At 35.7% G+C, this 15,711-nt stretch overlaps 1 protein-coding gene across 5 annotated transcripts in view; it reads right to left on the bottom strand.

Annotated features, from left to right (window-relative positions):
• The window catches only part of TCF12 (transcription factor 12), a 430,344-nt gene that overhangs the window by 194,912 nt on the left and 219,721 nt on the right, over positions 1 to 15,711 (bottom strand). For all 5 annotated transcript variants that reach the window (XM_069098132.1, XM_069098130.1, XM_069098134.1 and 2 more), the window contains exon 5: positions 11,082 to 11,184. In XM_069098132.1, coding sequence (XP_068954233.1) covers positions 11,082 to 11,184 — 103 coding nt within the window. The remainder of the gene's footprint in view (positions 1 to 11,081; positions 11,185 to 15,711) is intronic.

The following is a 15,711-nucleotide window of genomic DNA, read 5'->3' as shown; positions in this document are numbered from 1 at the left end:
TTCTAAATGATAGCCCTCTTCTATAGTTCCCACAGGATTTATACTGCATAAATATCTACCACTAGACAGAGATTTATGTGTACATTATTTAATTCACAGTAAACCTGTCAGAAACATTCAGCTTTACTTGTCAGACCATAAGCTACAGTAGTTAAGAAATGATACAAATATGTACCCTAATAGCAGTGTTCAGCTCTAGCTGTTGACATACCTGTATTTTATCATCTTTACCTAATTTTTAGTCAAAAAATGTTTCTATACCATAGTTTATAAGTTCAAGATTCTTTCAATATATGTGCGATAAAGAGAAACACACTCAACGAGGAAACAAACTTTCTTTTTTCACTTGACTTAAATCAGTATTTCTTAGTCAATTTATCAGGTCACATAATTTCTTAGCAAAGGCAAGTCAAATTTTAACAGCATTTTTGGTCCTGAAGTTTCCCCTTCAGACAGACTGCCACAAAGCTGCTCCATGTGATCTGCTTTCTACCTGTGTTTCCACTATTAATACCATAAAATTTTTCATATCCACTATGTTCAGGGCACTACTCTGGTAGCTATGGAAGACATAAAACCTAATGAGTTATATGGCTCTCACAATGAGGAACCAAAACATCAAAGAGACAAAGTGGAATGGGGCGGACTACTGTATCTGGAGTCAAAGGTCTGAGATTTAAATCCAATGCAGCCACCAGTCAACAAGCATTTATTAAGCACTATGTGCTAGGCATTATACTAAGCACTGGGGATATAATGAAAGATAAAAGATAGTCCTTGACCTCAAGGAGCTCAGTCTATAGAGGGAGACAACATGGAAAATAACCATATACAAACAATATATAGAAAGACACATGATTGATACAGACACATATGTAGATATATATACACACAGACAGAATAACTAGGAGATAATAGTGGAAAGCACTGGCATTATGGGGAATTAGGAAAGGCTTTCTGCAGAAGGTAGAACTTAAGGTACATGAAGACAAGAAAGCTAGAAGGTGGAGATGAAGAAGAAGAGAGTTCCAGGAATAAGATATGGCAAGGGAAAAAGCCTGATGCTGGAAGATGGAATGTCTAGAGCTAAGTACAGTAAGGATGCCAGCGTCCCTGGGTCAAAGACTATATGAAAGGTATAACAAGACTGGAAAGGAACAGGCCAGACTATGGAGGACTTTAAAAGCAAAATGGAGGATTTTGTTTTTGATCTTGGGGACAACTGGGAGTCACTGGAATTGATTAAATGGGGGGGGAGGGTACTGCATGGTCATAACTGAGCTTTAAGATGGTATTTGTTAGCTGAGTAGCAGATGGACAGAAGTAGGGAGGAATTTGAGGCAAAGGGACCCACTAGCAAGCGGTGACAATAGTTGACAAGGTGATGAGAGCTTACACTTGGGTGGTGGCAGTTTCAGAGGAGAGGAGATATAAATGAGGGATAGTAGGATGGGTCAGGATTTAGATAGGTGGGGAGGAAGGGGAATAGTGAATTCAATCATGATAAAAAGTTACAGCAGAATATCATGAACAAAGATATCAAACTAGGAATGTATACAGTGTAACTGGAGGACTGTTGGGCTGGCTGATAGTATTCCATCTCTTCCCCATCCACCATTTAGAATTAGAAGCTAGGTTAGGAACCAGTTTGGTTCTGAAGGCATCCAAGCTATAACTGTCACATTACTGGATTCTAGGAAGTAGTAGAGGAAGTTTCTTCAAATGGAGCACTCTCCCTATATCAATGATCAGAGTTCCAATATTGATGATGATGATGATGACAATATGTCCCTTTTCTTCTTCATTACTGTAGTAAAAAGTATTTTACAAGGCACCAATTTCTAATTGTAGACATGGAACCCTTTCTCCCAGGTACAGGATAGTGAACACAAGAATGTATAAGCCTAGGGGCGGCCAGGTAGCACAGCGAGTAAGAGCACCGGCTCCAGTGTTGAGAAGACCTGGAGATCGAATCCCGGGCTCAGACACTTAGTACCCACCCAGAAACACCTGGCCATGTAACCTTGAGCAAGTTACTTAACCCCAATTGCTTAGGGGCGGCCAGGTGGCTCAGCGAGTAAGAGCACTGGCTCCAGTGTCAGGATGACCTGGATCAAATCCGGCCTCAGATACTCAGCACCACACCCAGAAATAACTGGCCGTGTAACCTTGAGCAAGTTACGTAACCCCAATTGCTTAAAAAAAAAAAAAAAAAGAATGTATAAGCCTGCTGAAAAGTGAAGAGCTGAATAGCACAGACAAACTTTAGTGTTCCACAAATAATGAGGAAAAGCTGAGGAAGAGATTAAGAGAATGAAAGAAGGATCATGTAAATTATATGACTGACAGAACTCTGCACACGATGACCTACACTGTTATTTCAATAGCCCCAGATGTTATGAGCCAGCAAATGTGAGCACACATATACCTATAAGCACATGTGTATACACATGCCCCTCCCCCTAATCCTTCTATGAAAAAACACGCAAATAAGCAGATACCTATTACAATAATATTTGAGAAAATAGTTTTCTACTTCAGTTGAAAAAAGTTCAAGGTAATATTAGTATATTTTATAAGGTTACTTGATTGAAATCTTAACAGAAAAATGCAGAAGAAGAAAAAAAGCGCTTAACTTACGTTCATGTGTCTAAAAAGGAAAAGGGGGGGGGGACTCAAGGGTAGAAATGCTCTGCACTTAATGCTGTCAATAATGACTGCGTAATTTAATTTCCTTGAAACCCATTAGCTTTCACTAAAGGAAAATGAAAAACAGATGAGAGCAATTCTTCGGTGTGAGCAGAATTCATTTAATGTAATACCTGGGAAGAAATTTATAAGAACAACTGTATCACAACAAATGCAGAGCATCATATCAGCTCTCAAATCTTTCACATGTGAGATAACTGAAAATTAGAGATGAAAAGCATATCAAATCAGAAAACTCTTTAAACATAAACCATTAACAGTTTTATGTGAAATCCTAAAACAAGGACTCTACATTAAGGCTACAATTTATTGAATGCTATAGCTGATATTTATCCTATAGAAATTACTTCTCCAAGACCTGGTTGCAGAATTTTATCCTGGGCAAATAACTTAACCCTGTTTGCCTCACTTTCCTCTTCCAGTATTTGTGCCAAGAAAACCCCAAATGGGGTCAAAACCCCATCAAATCTGCTGATTATTACCTGAGAGACTAGCCAAGTCACCTAAACTTTTTGATTCTCAGTTGCATCATACATAAAATGAAGGGATACAACCTGATGATCTCTAAAGTCCCTTTTCAATTTTAAATCTATGATCCTATGAACTGAATTTTTCTATCCCTTATTGAGGAATTTTAAATTTTAACTCTAGAGAACTGTTATTTGTTCTACCATAAAAATAACTCACATGAGGAAAACTTGTGTAAATACGATAAAATATGCCTAAGACTTGACAATGTAGTGCCTGAATATAAAATAAAAATCTGCCTTGCCAGTGTAGAATGGACTGAAACTATTAGCAACTTTGATATTGCTCTATCATCAGTCTCCAATCTGAAACTTTCCACAATCTAAGAATCTAAAAATAAAATAATAGCTATTGCATTAACGTATTTTTACTATATTATACAGAGGGCTACTTGAGAAGATCATGCAAAAAGCAAAACACAGAATTTATAATAGTTAACTATAAATAAACTAATTGATTTAATTTGCTATGCAGCAGGATTAGACTCCAATTTCTTTTTAATTGCAATTCCCTAGATAGTCAAAGAAAACCTGAAGTCTAACCATTCTCCTGGGATATTGTAAAAGTGAAAAACAAAATCACGTATTATAATGCAATAATGCATATAAAGTCATTGTTCTACACACAGATGATGGAAGTATCCAATTGTCATTTTTCAAGAAAAAAAGTTAAAAGTCTAAGCTCATATGAATTTACTAAGTACAAAACTCTCAAATGTGAATTCTGTGGTGAGTTTTTTGGTTCTTAAAACATGATTCTAAGTAGCCACAAAAACTGAAATCACTTAAAATTTCTCAATTTTTTAGCCATGCTCAATAACGTTATTAGTTTCATTTCCATTTACTAACCAAAGTTGACTGAAAGAAATGAGATCAAGAATTTGAGTTTGAATATATTGAAAAACTTCACCCCCAAAATGAGATTCTGTATCGTATGTAATGCATGTGTATGCACATATACACACATACACACACACCCTACCTATCTGTAAGAAGAGTATTGACAGAAATAAAAACCTGGAATGTGGTAAATACTCTCAAATAATGCGCCAGAGTAGCTCACAGTAGGGTTTAAATATATTGGCAACTGTTTAAAAGCAAACAAAAGGCATAAAAATGTTACTAGAAAAGCGAAATGCCAATAGAAAGAGGAAGGTTACAGGTCATATTTTTCTGTTGCAAAACACACATTTCTGATAATACCTATATGGGAAAGAACCATATCCCAACATGGGGGCTTGGAAGGCTGGGATAAAAAAATGTGACTATTATGTGAGTAAATATGGCTTTTGAAAGACTACAACCAGCTCATCATTTTGAAGGGGTGCCAAACAGTTTCTAGGATTCAAAACAAGGACTCCCTATTCCAGTTCTGAACACTGAGTAAACAGCTCTAACTCTGAATACAATGGACTACAATGCCTTCATGAACCCTCAACCTGATTTAAGCCAGGGGAAAAAACCCGCCAAATTCAGCAATAGTAACCGCATTATAAAACACTGATTAAGATCTGAATTTCACATGGTACTGCAGTGAATACTATACAATAAAATAATTGCAAAGGTTCCATCCATCCTCAAGAAATCTTCAATCTGACATGGGAAACCCTAATGTTGGATGCATTATGTACTGGCAACATGAACTGATGAACCAGATAATGGGACCAAATCTAAGAATGACAATAAGCAAGCATTTATTTTGCCAAGCTGAAATAACAAAGTCCGTAATCACTAAAACCAAGGAGTTCACATTTAAATTTTATCATGCAAAAGGTGGCCATCTGAAGGATTCTATTCTATAGCTCTTCCAAAGAAAGCTGGTGGTCCGACTTCTGAATGTCACAGATAATGTGGGGCTAAGATGACTGGAGGGTTGCAAAACAGAAAGTCCTTCAAAATGGTTTCCTAAAAAACTGCTCCTAATCAAATACTAAAAAGAATCTCAAACCTATCCCTGGGAAGTATTCAATTCAACAGACTGAACACTTATACCTATTTAGCACCTATTACATGCAGACCAGCTAGCTAGATGCTTGGGAGAGATATAAAAATTGGATAGTAGCAAGATCTCTGTTCACAAAGAACTTGTTGTCTAGTAGGAGGATATGAGAGATCCACAAATACTATAATATAAGATCATATATATGTGCATGAAAAACGCACAAATGAAACAGTGAGGTTCCAAGAGTCACTCAGTCAACTCAAAATTTATTAAGTTGGTACAAAGGAAGGCAGAAGTATAGTTCTTACCCTCAAAAAAAAGTCACAATCTACAGGGGAAGACAATGAAAAAATACCTATATACATGAACAGAAGATGGTTACTGACTGACCAAGTTAGGAGTTATAGGATTTCAGGACTTCCACAGGCCAGGAAGGACATTCAGACAATACGGAAATACAATGATTGATCAAGAGCAAGAAAGCACTAAAGTATGAGATGGGAGAGTACAGCAGTTTGGTTTTACTGTAAAGTATGTGTTAAAGAGTAACATGAAATAATGTTGAACTGTTGAAGACTGTTCTAGATGGCTGAATGTCAGGTTAAGGAGACTGAGCTTAATTCAACAGGCAAGAGGAAATTGACAGCAGAGTTCTGAGCAAAGATAAATTTGTCTGTGATATAAACCAAGGACTGGAGATTTAATAGCTGAGGTCAGAGGTATTAAAAGCCTCAACTAGGTTATTGATCACAGAAACAAAAACAGAAACTTAGGGACTAGGATGATATAAATGTGAGTTGTGGCTATACTGTGTCCAATGTAACCTAAGATTTAATTGTGTTCCAAAAATCTAATGTTGACAAGTTACTTGTCTGAAATTCAAAATTCATTTTTCTATAGAAATGATATTTAAAAGGTCCAACAAAACCCTATGCAACACCCCCTTTGTAGTGTATCTGAGATAGATGCCTGCAGAGCAGAAATCCTTACTGTAATCTAGTTACTTACTGTAACCAAAATGACAAGCTCCTTCTCTCATCCTAGAGGTGGGGGAAGAGCTGAAATCTCAAGAGAGGTAAGAAATGAGCAAAAGGACACTGAGGGAAGAATATGATGCTCACCATGGAGTGACCAAATGAGAAAGAAAGAACTGGAGAAGGGTAGGAGACTGGCCATGCTATGGTTAAGTCACAACATAACTAAAATAATAAAGGTAGTCTGATGACCACTACATCCCTTAAACTCAGAAGGTAACAAGAAATTTGGAAAGATTTCAATGGCAAGAAGGAAGGGAGGCATTCAAACGTAATTTAAGTTAAATATTTTAGGTCAAAGGGGTATTTGAAACCTAGACCAAGGAAATCAAAACAATTATGAATTACTATGAGACTTAAATGACCTACCAAATGGATAATTAGAGTAAACATTGCTTTTTTTACTTTTCAGAATGTCATCACAGATGAATCTAATTTTATCTTTATAACCACCCCAGGAGGTCAATGGGGTCCACAAGAGGGCAGTTCCATCTAAATAAGTTGGACTAATAGAGAGAATACTGAGCTAGGGGTCAGGAGCATTGGCTGATCTGTCTTGCTTTCCCACTAACTTTAAAAGTTAAGTGACTTTGGGGAAGTCATTAGACTATTCTTTGCTTCATTTTTTTTCAAGTGGCTGATGATAATCTCTGCTCCTCTGTGTAGCATATAGGGATTCTGCTAGATATTGGAGCATAGAGAGCCTAAAGGATATATGCCCTAACTCTCTCATTATTCAAATGAGGAAACTGAGGCGGAAAAATTTTAATTGAGGGGCGGCTAGGTGGCACAGTGAATAGAGCACCAGCCCTGGAGTCAGGAGGAGCTGAGTTCAAATCTGGCCTCAGACACTTGACACACTAGCCGTGTGACTTTGGGCAAGTCACTTAACCCCAGTTGCCCTCCAAATAGCAACAAAGTAAAATAAAAAAATTTTTAATTGACTTTGTCCAATAATTACTCAAGTTTGCTGACTCCAAATCCCCACCTCTTCCTACTATCTCATGCTAATACTAGTGGATCGTAGAATCAGCATTTTTAAGATCTCTTATTTAATTCCCTCAGTGAGGAAAATAACAGTGAGGTCTGGGACTTGCTGAAGTCTATTAGCTAATACATGACAGGAGAACCTGTGTCCTGTTTCATATTCATTGTTCATTCCACACAACATAATGTAGACTATCCTAGGCTAACAACTGAATAATCCATAAAGCCCAAATGAGATCTCAGAAATAATGTACAAGTTTTAGAAAAGGTATATTGTATAAGTTCAAAATTTCTTGGCCAATCAGGTACTTTAACACTCCATTCCCCCATCTCCCCTATTTTATTATTTCTTTCCTTTAGATTAATTGGTCTTGGTGCAGAGTAGATCAGTGGTAGCAATTAAAAGTTCAGGCAAAAACACTGGGGATGGAAGAAGAAGACTTCCATAAAATAAAATTCTGACTAGTCCTTGACAGATATCAAACAAAAGAGATAGGGGGAGGAGAAGTATAACAAAATTGGGAGTTAGAAGAAAGAAGTGAACTTTAATTGGAATATTCTTTTACAGAGAAAAAAAACCCAGAACCACACATAGAGGAGATCTTGAAATAAGATCATACATTGCTTAGTGATACTATAGGAATTCATAGCCACGGTCAATGTATTTCAGCTTCACATTGAGAGAATACAAATCTGTTTGATGCTAATTACTTACCCTTGTGCCAAAAGGATGTACTTATTTCACTTGAAACACAAGAAAAGCCCTCTTTTCCATACTGACAAATCAACAGGATAATTCTAGAATTCATTAGAGAGGAACACTAACTGATCCAACATAATAGCTTTACTTCCTGTGCAAAACACTTCAAAAATATCTAAATGAATATGGAAATGCATCTTTCTGTGGCAAATTGTTCATTATTGAATCATTATCAACCCTTGTTAGACAAAATTTCTCTTTTTTGCAATGTACAAGATCATTAAAATGTTTGAGAGCTCCATCATGAAAGACAGTGGCACTTTATAATCCACTATCTCTTCAGGCAAATGTGCTTATGGCTGAACATAATACTCAAAATAACAACATTCCCTCGACATACAATTCTCTCCTCTTCCCCCCACCCCTTTTAATGGTGCCTTTAAATGTTGACAGCAATGATGAAATATGTTGCTGCTTTCTGTACCAGCTTTAACTGTTTCAGTGAAATTCCTCAGCCACTGCTTCTACTAAGAATCTGATGATGATCAGAGGTCTCTGTGGATAAACCCTATTCTAACCCTGCCTGCCCTGTTTTGCCTGCATTTGACAAACTTAAGCTTCTCAGCTCAAACTCCTTTAAACTATGAAGCAGCTCAAAAAATGCAGCCATTCACACGAACTTTACCTTGTGCTATAAACCCACATATCTTCTTCTATCTTAAGTGCTCAATTACTGCAGCTCACATCAAGTTGGATTGGCTGTTGCTGTCTGGAGCTGCTCTACAATTTGAAAGACATTCATTTCTAAGAGCAAGCTATTGTCATGCAGATAGTCTTTAGACTATGATGTTAGATTGACAATATACTCAGTTAAAATACCTCATTTGATCACTTTTACTGAAAATAAAGAGAAGGAAGTATAGTAAATCAGATATTGCTAATGACTAGTGAATTCCTTTTCAACATTTCAGACTAATCTTTCCAGGGTTATCCCTCCCCTCCCACCCCCATATGTAAATGAACACTTTAGATTAGATGGTTAAAACTTCCAAAGGAAAACTTATGGTTTCTAAAGCTGTACCTGATTAACTATGCAATGCAATTCAGAAGAATGCAAATTATGTTCTGTGAACTGTGGAGACCAGGCTGTTTATATATCACAGTTACTTTATTTTATTTCATGGCTATTTTAGGTGTTGATTTTATACTTTGGGTAGTGGATAACTATTTAAGAGGTTCTAATAATAATTATCTGCAAACAGACAGAATTATAGGCACATACTCATAACTGTTCCAACTGAGGCAGAACTGAAAATGTTACCTCCAAGTGAATTACAGAAATATTTTTAGTCAACAGCTGCTCAGAGCAAGTGACTGACATGCATACCTCTTATGATTCATTTAATTCCCACCCTCAACCCCCTGCAATCTTAACAGTCACCTCAGTTCAGAGCTGCGCTAATGATGTAATTCTACTGTATTTAGAGTCATCTCTTGGAACTAAGAATAAAGGTAACAACATCAATAACAAAAAGGCAATTTGTTTCTTAAGTTATGGCCTCCACTGAGAAATTTAGAATTCAGACCAAACTCCAAGAAATAAAAATCTCACTTTTCCCAGGCCCCTCCCCCCATGATAAACTAATTAGAAGTTTGCGTGTGTCTCTTTGACAAGTTATACTTAGCTATAATATTACATTGATATGGGCTACTTTGACATGGGTATATTTACTGAATATATTAAAAAGATTTCACTTGACCAACTGAAAAAATCATTTTATTTTGTTATGAATTCTGACACTAAACAATAAAGAATGAAAACTGACTTCTTATTATGTTAATTAATGGAAAATAACAAACTTTCTGTAGGCTGTTTGAATTAATAGGAACAGAAAATTAAGTTATTTTATTATATCTAAAGATTTGGTTGATAAATGACACTTATTAAACTGATACCTGATGCCCTGGGCAATCTATATTTCAATTTTAGATTCTGTCTGTTCAACACAATGCAGGAAATGAGAATAAAGCAAATGAAAAGAAAAAAAAGAAATTGCAGACCAGGATTTTGGATTTGGGTAATCCACTTAGATTAGCATGGCTGTGTCTTATACAAACAATGTTAAGATCACAAAATAGGTCACATCCATAAGAAACAGGATATGTGATACAAGCAATGTCAATCACACCAACTGCTTTCTTTACAGAAAGTAAATGTATCTTTTATGTCTTTGTCCCAACAATAAATACTTTATGTTCTCAGGTACCAACTTTAAGGAAATGGGGAAAAACACGGTACTGAAGGATAAAGTGTAGCTATACACATACTCTTTTCTCCAGGTTAGAAATTAAAACGTTCAGAAAGTAGGGGGAGGGGAGAATCAGCAGAACAATCAAACTTCAAACTTTAAATCAAAGATTTAAAAATCTACATATTTCAATCTATTTTGACATGATCAATGCTCCTTTACATAAGGAAAAGGACACCAGGAAACAGGCGATTGTTACTGGGAAAATGACCAAGAGATAGATGCCACTGGTATAGAAATCATTTACAGATAGCATACTTAGGTATATAATCTTCATTTTTACAGAACAAAAACTGTTTCATGAGCCAAAGCAAAGTGTATATAACAAAGAATGAAATGTTTCTGTGTAAAATTAAATGAATGAGCAGTTGAGAAATTTTGCTTTTAGGAGACAAATGCTTTCAAGAGTAAGCAAAATCAGCTTTAGTGATCTACTCTATTTTTTTTCTTTTGCAGAAGCCAGGTAAACAAACACACATCCAATACCTACTTTCCCTTCCCTGCCCCTCCCTCCATTTAGATAAATACCAAAACACTTAATTTTTTTAAAATTGTGCTTCTCTGCTAAAGAAAGAAGGAGCTTATTCCACACTCCTGTTTACCAAGCTTCTGGCAGAACTGTCAGCATTAACACTGCCTCCTCTTTTCTGAGACCAAGGACAATGATGCTTTGTGAAGGGAAGGCCAGGCCTTTATGGAGTAGCAAGTTCCACCAGTAGAGGCCCGGGTAGAGCGAAACTCTTCCGTTGCTACTAGAAACTCAAACTCCCAGATGCTTGATGTGCTGAACTGAGACAAGGGGATGAAAAATGTTTCTTCCTGACCAAAGAGGCTTTGAGGGAGGGGGCTACTCGGAGAGAATTACCTACTTACCCATCAGATTTGAGTTCATGAAAGGTGTCGGGGACAAGCCTTCGTGGGCCCCTAATCGACTGTCATTCAAGTGATCACTGTAATGAGGGCTGTCTGCAAAACCCTAGGGAAAAAAAGACCAGAGTATTAAAGAGATTATTTGGCAGTCCTGCTAATTGAGTGTAATGACACTCTCCTAATTAATAGACAGACTTACAATTGGTCATTCTGTTTATTGTTTTATTAAAAAAAATACTATGCTATAGCAAATGTACTATATTAATGTTTTCTACCTATCTGTTGAACTTTTTTCTCTGAAAAAAAAAATTTCTGTAGGTCTCTCAACATAAAACATTTTTGTCACAATGGTTATTGCCAAACCAATATTCTATGATTTTATAATATTCTGTAGTTGATTGAGGGATTCCAGACATGGGGTGGGGCATAAAGATTGCATACACTAGGAAATACTGTTGCAATGAACTTTTAAAACTCTTCATATCCAGAGGGAAAAGTTTAAACACATAAAAAAGTGGCAATAAGAAAATATATCATCATGGATACAAAAACATCAGGAAACATCTACTTTTCTTTCCTCACCGATTCTTTGCCACTTTGGTCTCTTCAATTAAAAGTAAGATAATTAAGAATTTTGTTGAAAAGCACTAAACTGCACTTCCAATTGGTTTTTCAATCTATTCTCTAACAAATAAAAAATTTAAAACAAGATTACAATCATAATCTGTCATGCTAATACAGTTTTTAAAAAGTCCTTGGGAAACTAAGGATTGTATACAAAAGGAAAAGGGGAGCCTTTTCTCTATAGCTTGATCTTTAAAAAAAAAAATCACTGAAAAATGAAATACACCTGAAAAAAAACAATAAAGTTGGTATGGTCGTTTCAAGAGTGCTATTATTAGTGTTCCTTCAAAATACACTTTTTTTTTCTCTTTTTTGGAATAAGACAGTGAAGAAAGAGAGGGAGGATACTAAAATATTCCTGGAACTAGGTGTTATCTGAACCAAAAGGCAACTTCATGAATTAAAATTGCCTAAGTTCTTAAACTATAATCACTAAGTATAGCTTTTAATCTCTAAAATTACTTTTAAAAATAAGATGTTTATTTTTTATTCAATTAAAGAAAAGTTACAGAGACATACCTAAACACCCTGGGTTTTTTTTTTAAACCCCTCAGAGTAAATGCTAGAAAAACTGACAGCAAGAGGCCCATGCAAAGGAGAAAATTGCTCTGGCTCTCAGCAACCAGAAACCACCCAGAATCCCCTGGGACTATAAAATCATCAATCACTGAACATTTATCATTTTCCAGACTGCAGGCTAACATTCAAGACGACATTAATGGGGCTGAAACAGGCCTCACTATCTTTGCAGGCGTGCTGTCAGTTCAACCAAAGGGCTAGGAACTGAGGGCTAAATAACTGTCAGATCACGACAATTGCTTATGGATGCATGTCACAACTCCTTCTGCTATGCTGCTTTAAAAGTAATCTTCTGGGAGTCCTAACTCCCAAATGAATCTTTGTTTCATTTTTTCTACTTTAGAATCACTGATACACATGTGATAGACATTCAAAAAGAATGTTGGTGACATTTATAACTTGGTTATGACCACAAGGGTGTCCTCTGGTAACTATGACCATGGTCCCGTCTGTCACAAAGGCAATTCATAGCAGCAGCTGCCTAGAAAGGTGGAATGGCTGCTAGCTAAGGTCACCACACGTACTCTACTTCTGTGTTGTAGGAAACAAACACACCAAAAATGCCAAGTGAAAACACTAACAAAATACTTTGCTGATGATTGTCATCCTATTTAAACACACGTACAAAACAGAACAATATAACCAGCAAAACACTCACTGAATTACAGCATTTTTATAATCACCTAAAAACTAACTATTCCAACAACAACAAGAAAATATATCAATAAGAATGTGTCTACTATCTGAATACCACATTTGCTCAGTCTTCCTTTCATTGCTGGAGGGTGCAGAGAGAATAAATGAATTGATATTTTCAAAATACTTTATAATACTGATGTACAATAAGAAGTATTATTCTTATTTGTCTTGTGAATTCTTTAAACTTAGAAAATAAAAATTAACTTGGTTCTTAAGTCATACCTAAACCATTATAGAAGCTTTAAAAATAAACCAAAATCTTAGGATAGCTATGAATAAGCACAGAAATACAAAACAAATATAATCAATTCATATATAAACACATTTAGATAAGTCCTGTAGGTTGTCTATGGCAAATCTAAGAATTCCAAACTAGCCTCTCTTTTGCCAACCCAAATGCTTCAGTACTGTGCTCCCTGACCATATCATTTAGTGTCAGTTCAAGGAATGCAAAGTAATTTCAGCATCATCTTAAGCAAAACATAAACAATAAATTTTTTAAAACTCAGTATTTATTACCCTATTTCTCAACTTTTTCTGCTCTGCAACATACTTGCAAATTTCTAAAATTACTGTGGTGCAGCTGGGTGAGAGGAAGGTAGGAGAATGTATACATCCACTGATCAAAAATGACTTTATTTTGGAGGCAGTTCAATTACTGAGGGGAGAGGGAAAAATTATTGACTATAATAGGAAAAAAAAAGAGAGAAAAAAAGAAAGACACATATGCCTAGAACTCTGCCATAAAAATGTAGAAGAGAGGAGGGAAATCAGATTACAAGACACAATCAATGCCCAAGTGAAACTCCAGCCACGACCTAACTCTGACTGAGGTCACGTGAGAGAACACAGACCAGAAGCACAAAAATGGCCCCAGTAATAACACATATAAGGGAGAACTGGAACCAATTTACCACAAGATATTAGTGGTATCTTTGTGACATACTAGTGTATCAATAGCCTGTATGTGAAACATTGATATAATAGATGCCAAAGTCTAATTTAAATGATCTGGGGAAATATCATCCCTATGCAATGGTTTCCCTTCCTTTGCACTGATAATCTAACAGTAGTATGTATAACTTATAGGATATTAGGGTGACTAATATAGCTACTATGTAAGGGATATGATCTATGAACAATGAAGAATCCAAGAAAAGACTTTGATTTGTATCATCATGCTAGAGGTACCTATGTATGCTTACCCTGACAATAGATTTGGAAATCTAGTCAGAGAGAAATACTGGAACCCTGGTTTCAACACTAGAAAACTGGTAATTATGGCCACCATCATCAACATCACATTTAGGTCTTCAGGAGTCCTTGGTAAAGTATAAACAATCTCTGCATCTCTTTCCACCCATAGAACTGGATAAGTAAACTATATTGCCAATTTTAAAGTAATCGATTAAGGGAAAAATGTATTTGTAAGATGTCTCCCTCCCTATATGAAGGAATTTGACTGGCTGACTGGAACCTGGGGGCAACTATAGTATCTTTAAAGTCTCTAATGAAATCTCTTTAAAGTGCCATCAAATAAGGTTAGCTAATGCATATGATGTGACTAACAGTAGAAAGGGAGGGAAAAGGAGAAAAAGAAGGCAGAAAAGAGGAAGAGTGAATGACATCATTGGTGGAAAGATGAAGTATGAATGAGCTGGTGATGTAGCCAAGGGGTTAAATGACTAGACAATAGCTGCTTTTAAAGGCAGGAAAAAATTAGAAGGCAAGATTGAGAGAACAAGAAGAATGAAAAAAAGCTAGACCTAAGAAGATGATAGGGCTGGATTATTATTCATGGAAATTATTTATATTTTGTAATCTATTGGTATTTAACTACTAAGATGACTAAACCCCCAAACTTTAATAGTCTACATGAGTATATGCTATAAACACTCAGAAAGGTACTAAAATATAGAGAGGTGCTTCTTTATCCAGAAAATTTTGAAACTATGGGGCAACAAATTAAAATCTTAATGGGCATTTAATTTCATAAAATTGAGTTTTCCATTAAAATGGTTATTTTGCACAAGTGGTTTCACTGCATCTATGCACAGGAGATGGGAAACATAAAACAGATACATATTACCTGAATCACCCATTTTTTGTGCTTTTATTCTCCATAGTATGCCATCATCTATAAAAGTATTTCCAAAATATCACACTGGTAAATTACTCTTCCCATTTTGGGGTAAAAATGAAAAACACTCAAGAGACTAATTACTGATAAAAATAATCTTACATACTGAGAAAACAAGGAGAAATTGTTCAATACTATATATAAATTTAGTTTAAATTAAATTAATTTTTTTATTTTCAAATATTAAATGGTCTCACCCATGAATGACACTAAGTTCATAAAAGCTGTGGGGAATTATGAAATATGTAAGTGCTCCATAATCATCCCTCTGCTCATTTCACTGTGTAAGAAGTTACAAACATTAATCCCTGCCCACTAATATGACAAGACCTAGGTGATCCATCAACTCTGATAGCTTTTTTAAATCTTCTTCAAAGTGTACATTATCCATCAAAACTTTTCCATCAAATAAACAAAATACATCTAACATAAGGAGAAAAATAAAAGGTGGTTAAACCTATCCTCCCCTTTGTTATCATGACTACAACTTCAAAAGGACAAAAATCTTCCTTGTTGATTGTAAGTAGCCTTAATTTAAATTTTCTTATTTCTTCCAAATGACAAATAAGGCAGCATCAACAGGGCAGCCCT

The sequence above is a fragment of the Petaurus breviceps genome, unplaced genomic scaffold (genome assembly GCF_028583685.1).
Source record: "Petaurus breviceps papuanus isolate PSGF00001 unplaced genomic scaffold, PetGlider_PUasm1.0 37, whole genome shotgun sequence".
Lineage (NCBI taxonomy): Eukaryota > Metazoa > Chordata > Mammalia > Diprotodontia > Petauridae > Petaurus > Petaurus breviceps.
The sequence above is the reverse complement of the archived record's forward strand: the minus strand, read 5'-3'. Positions and strand labels throughout refer to the sequence as shown.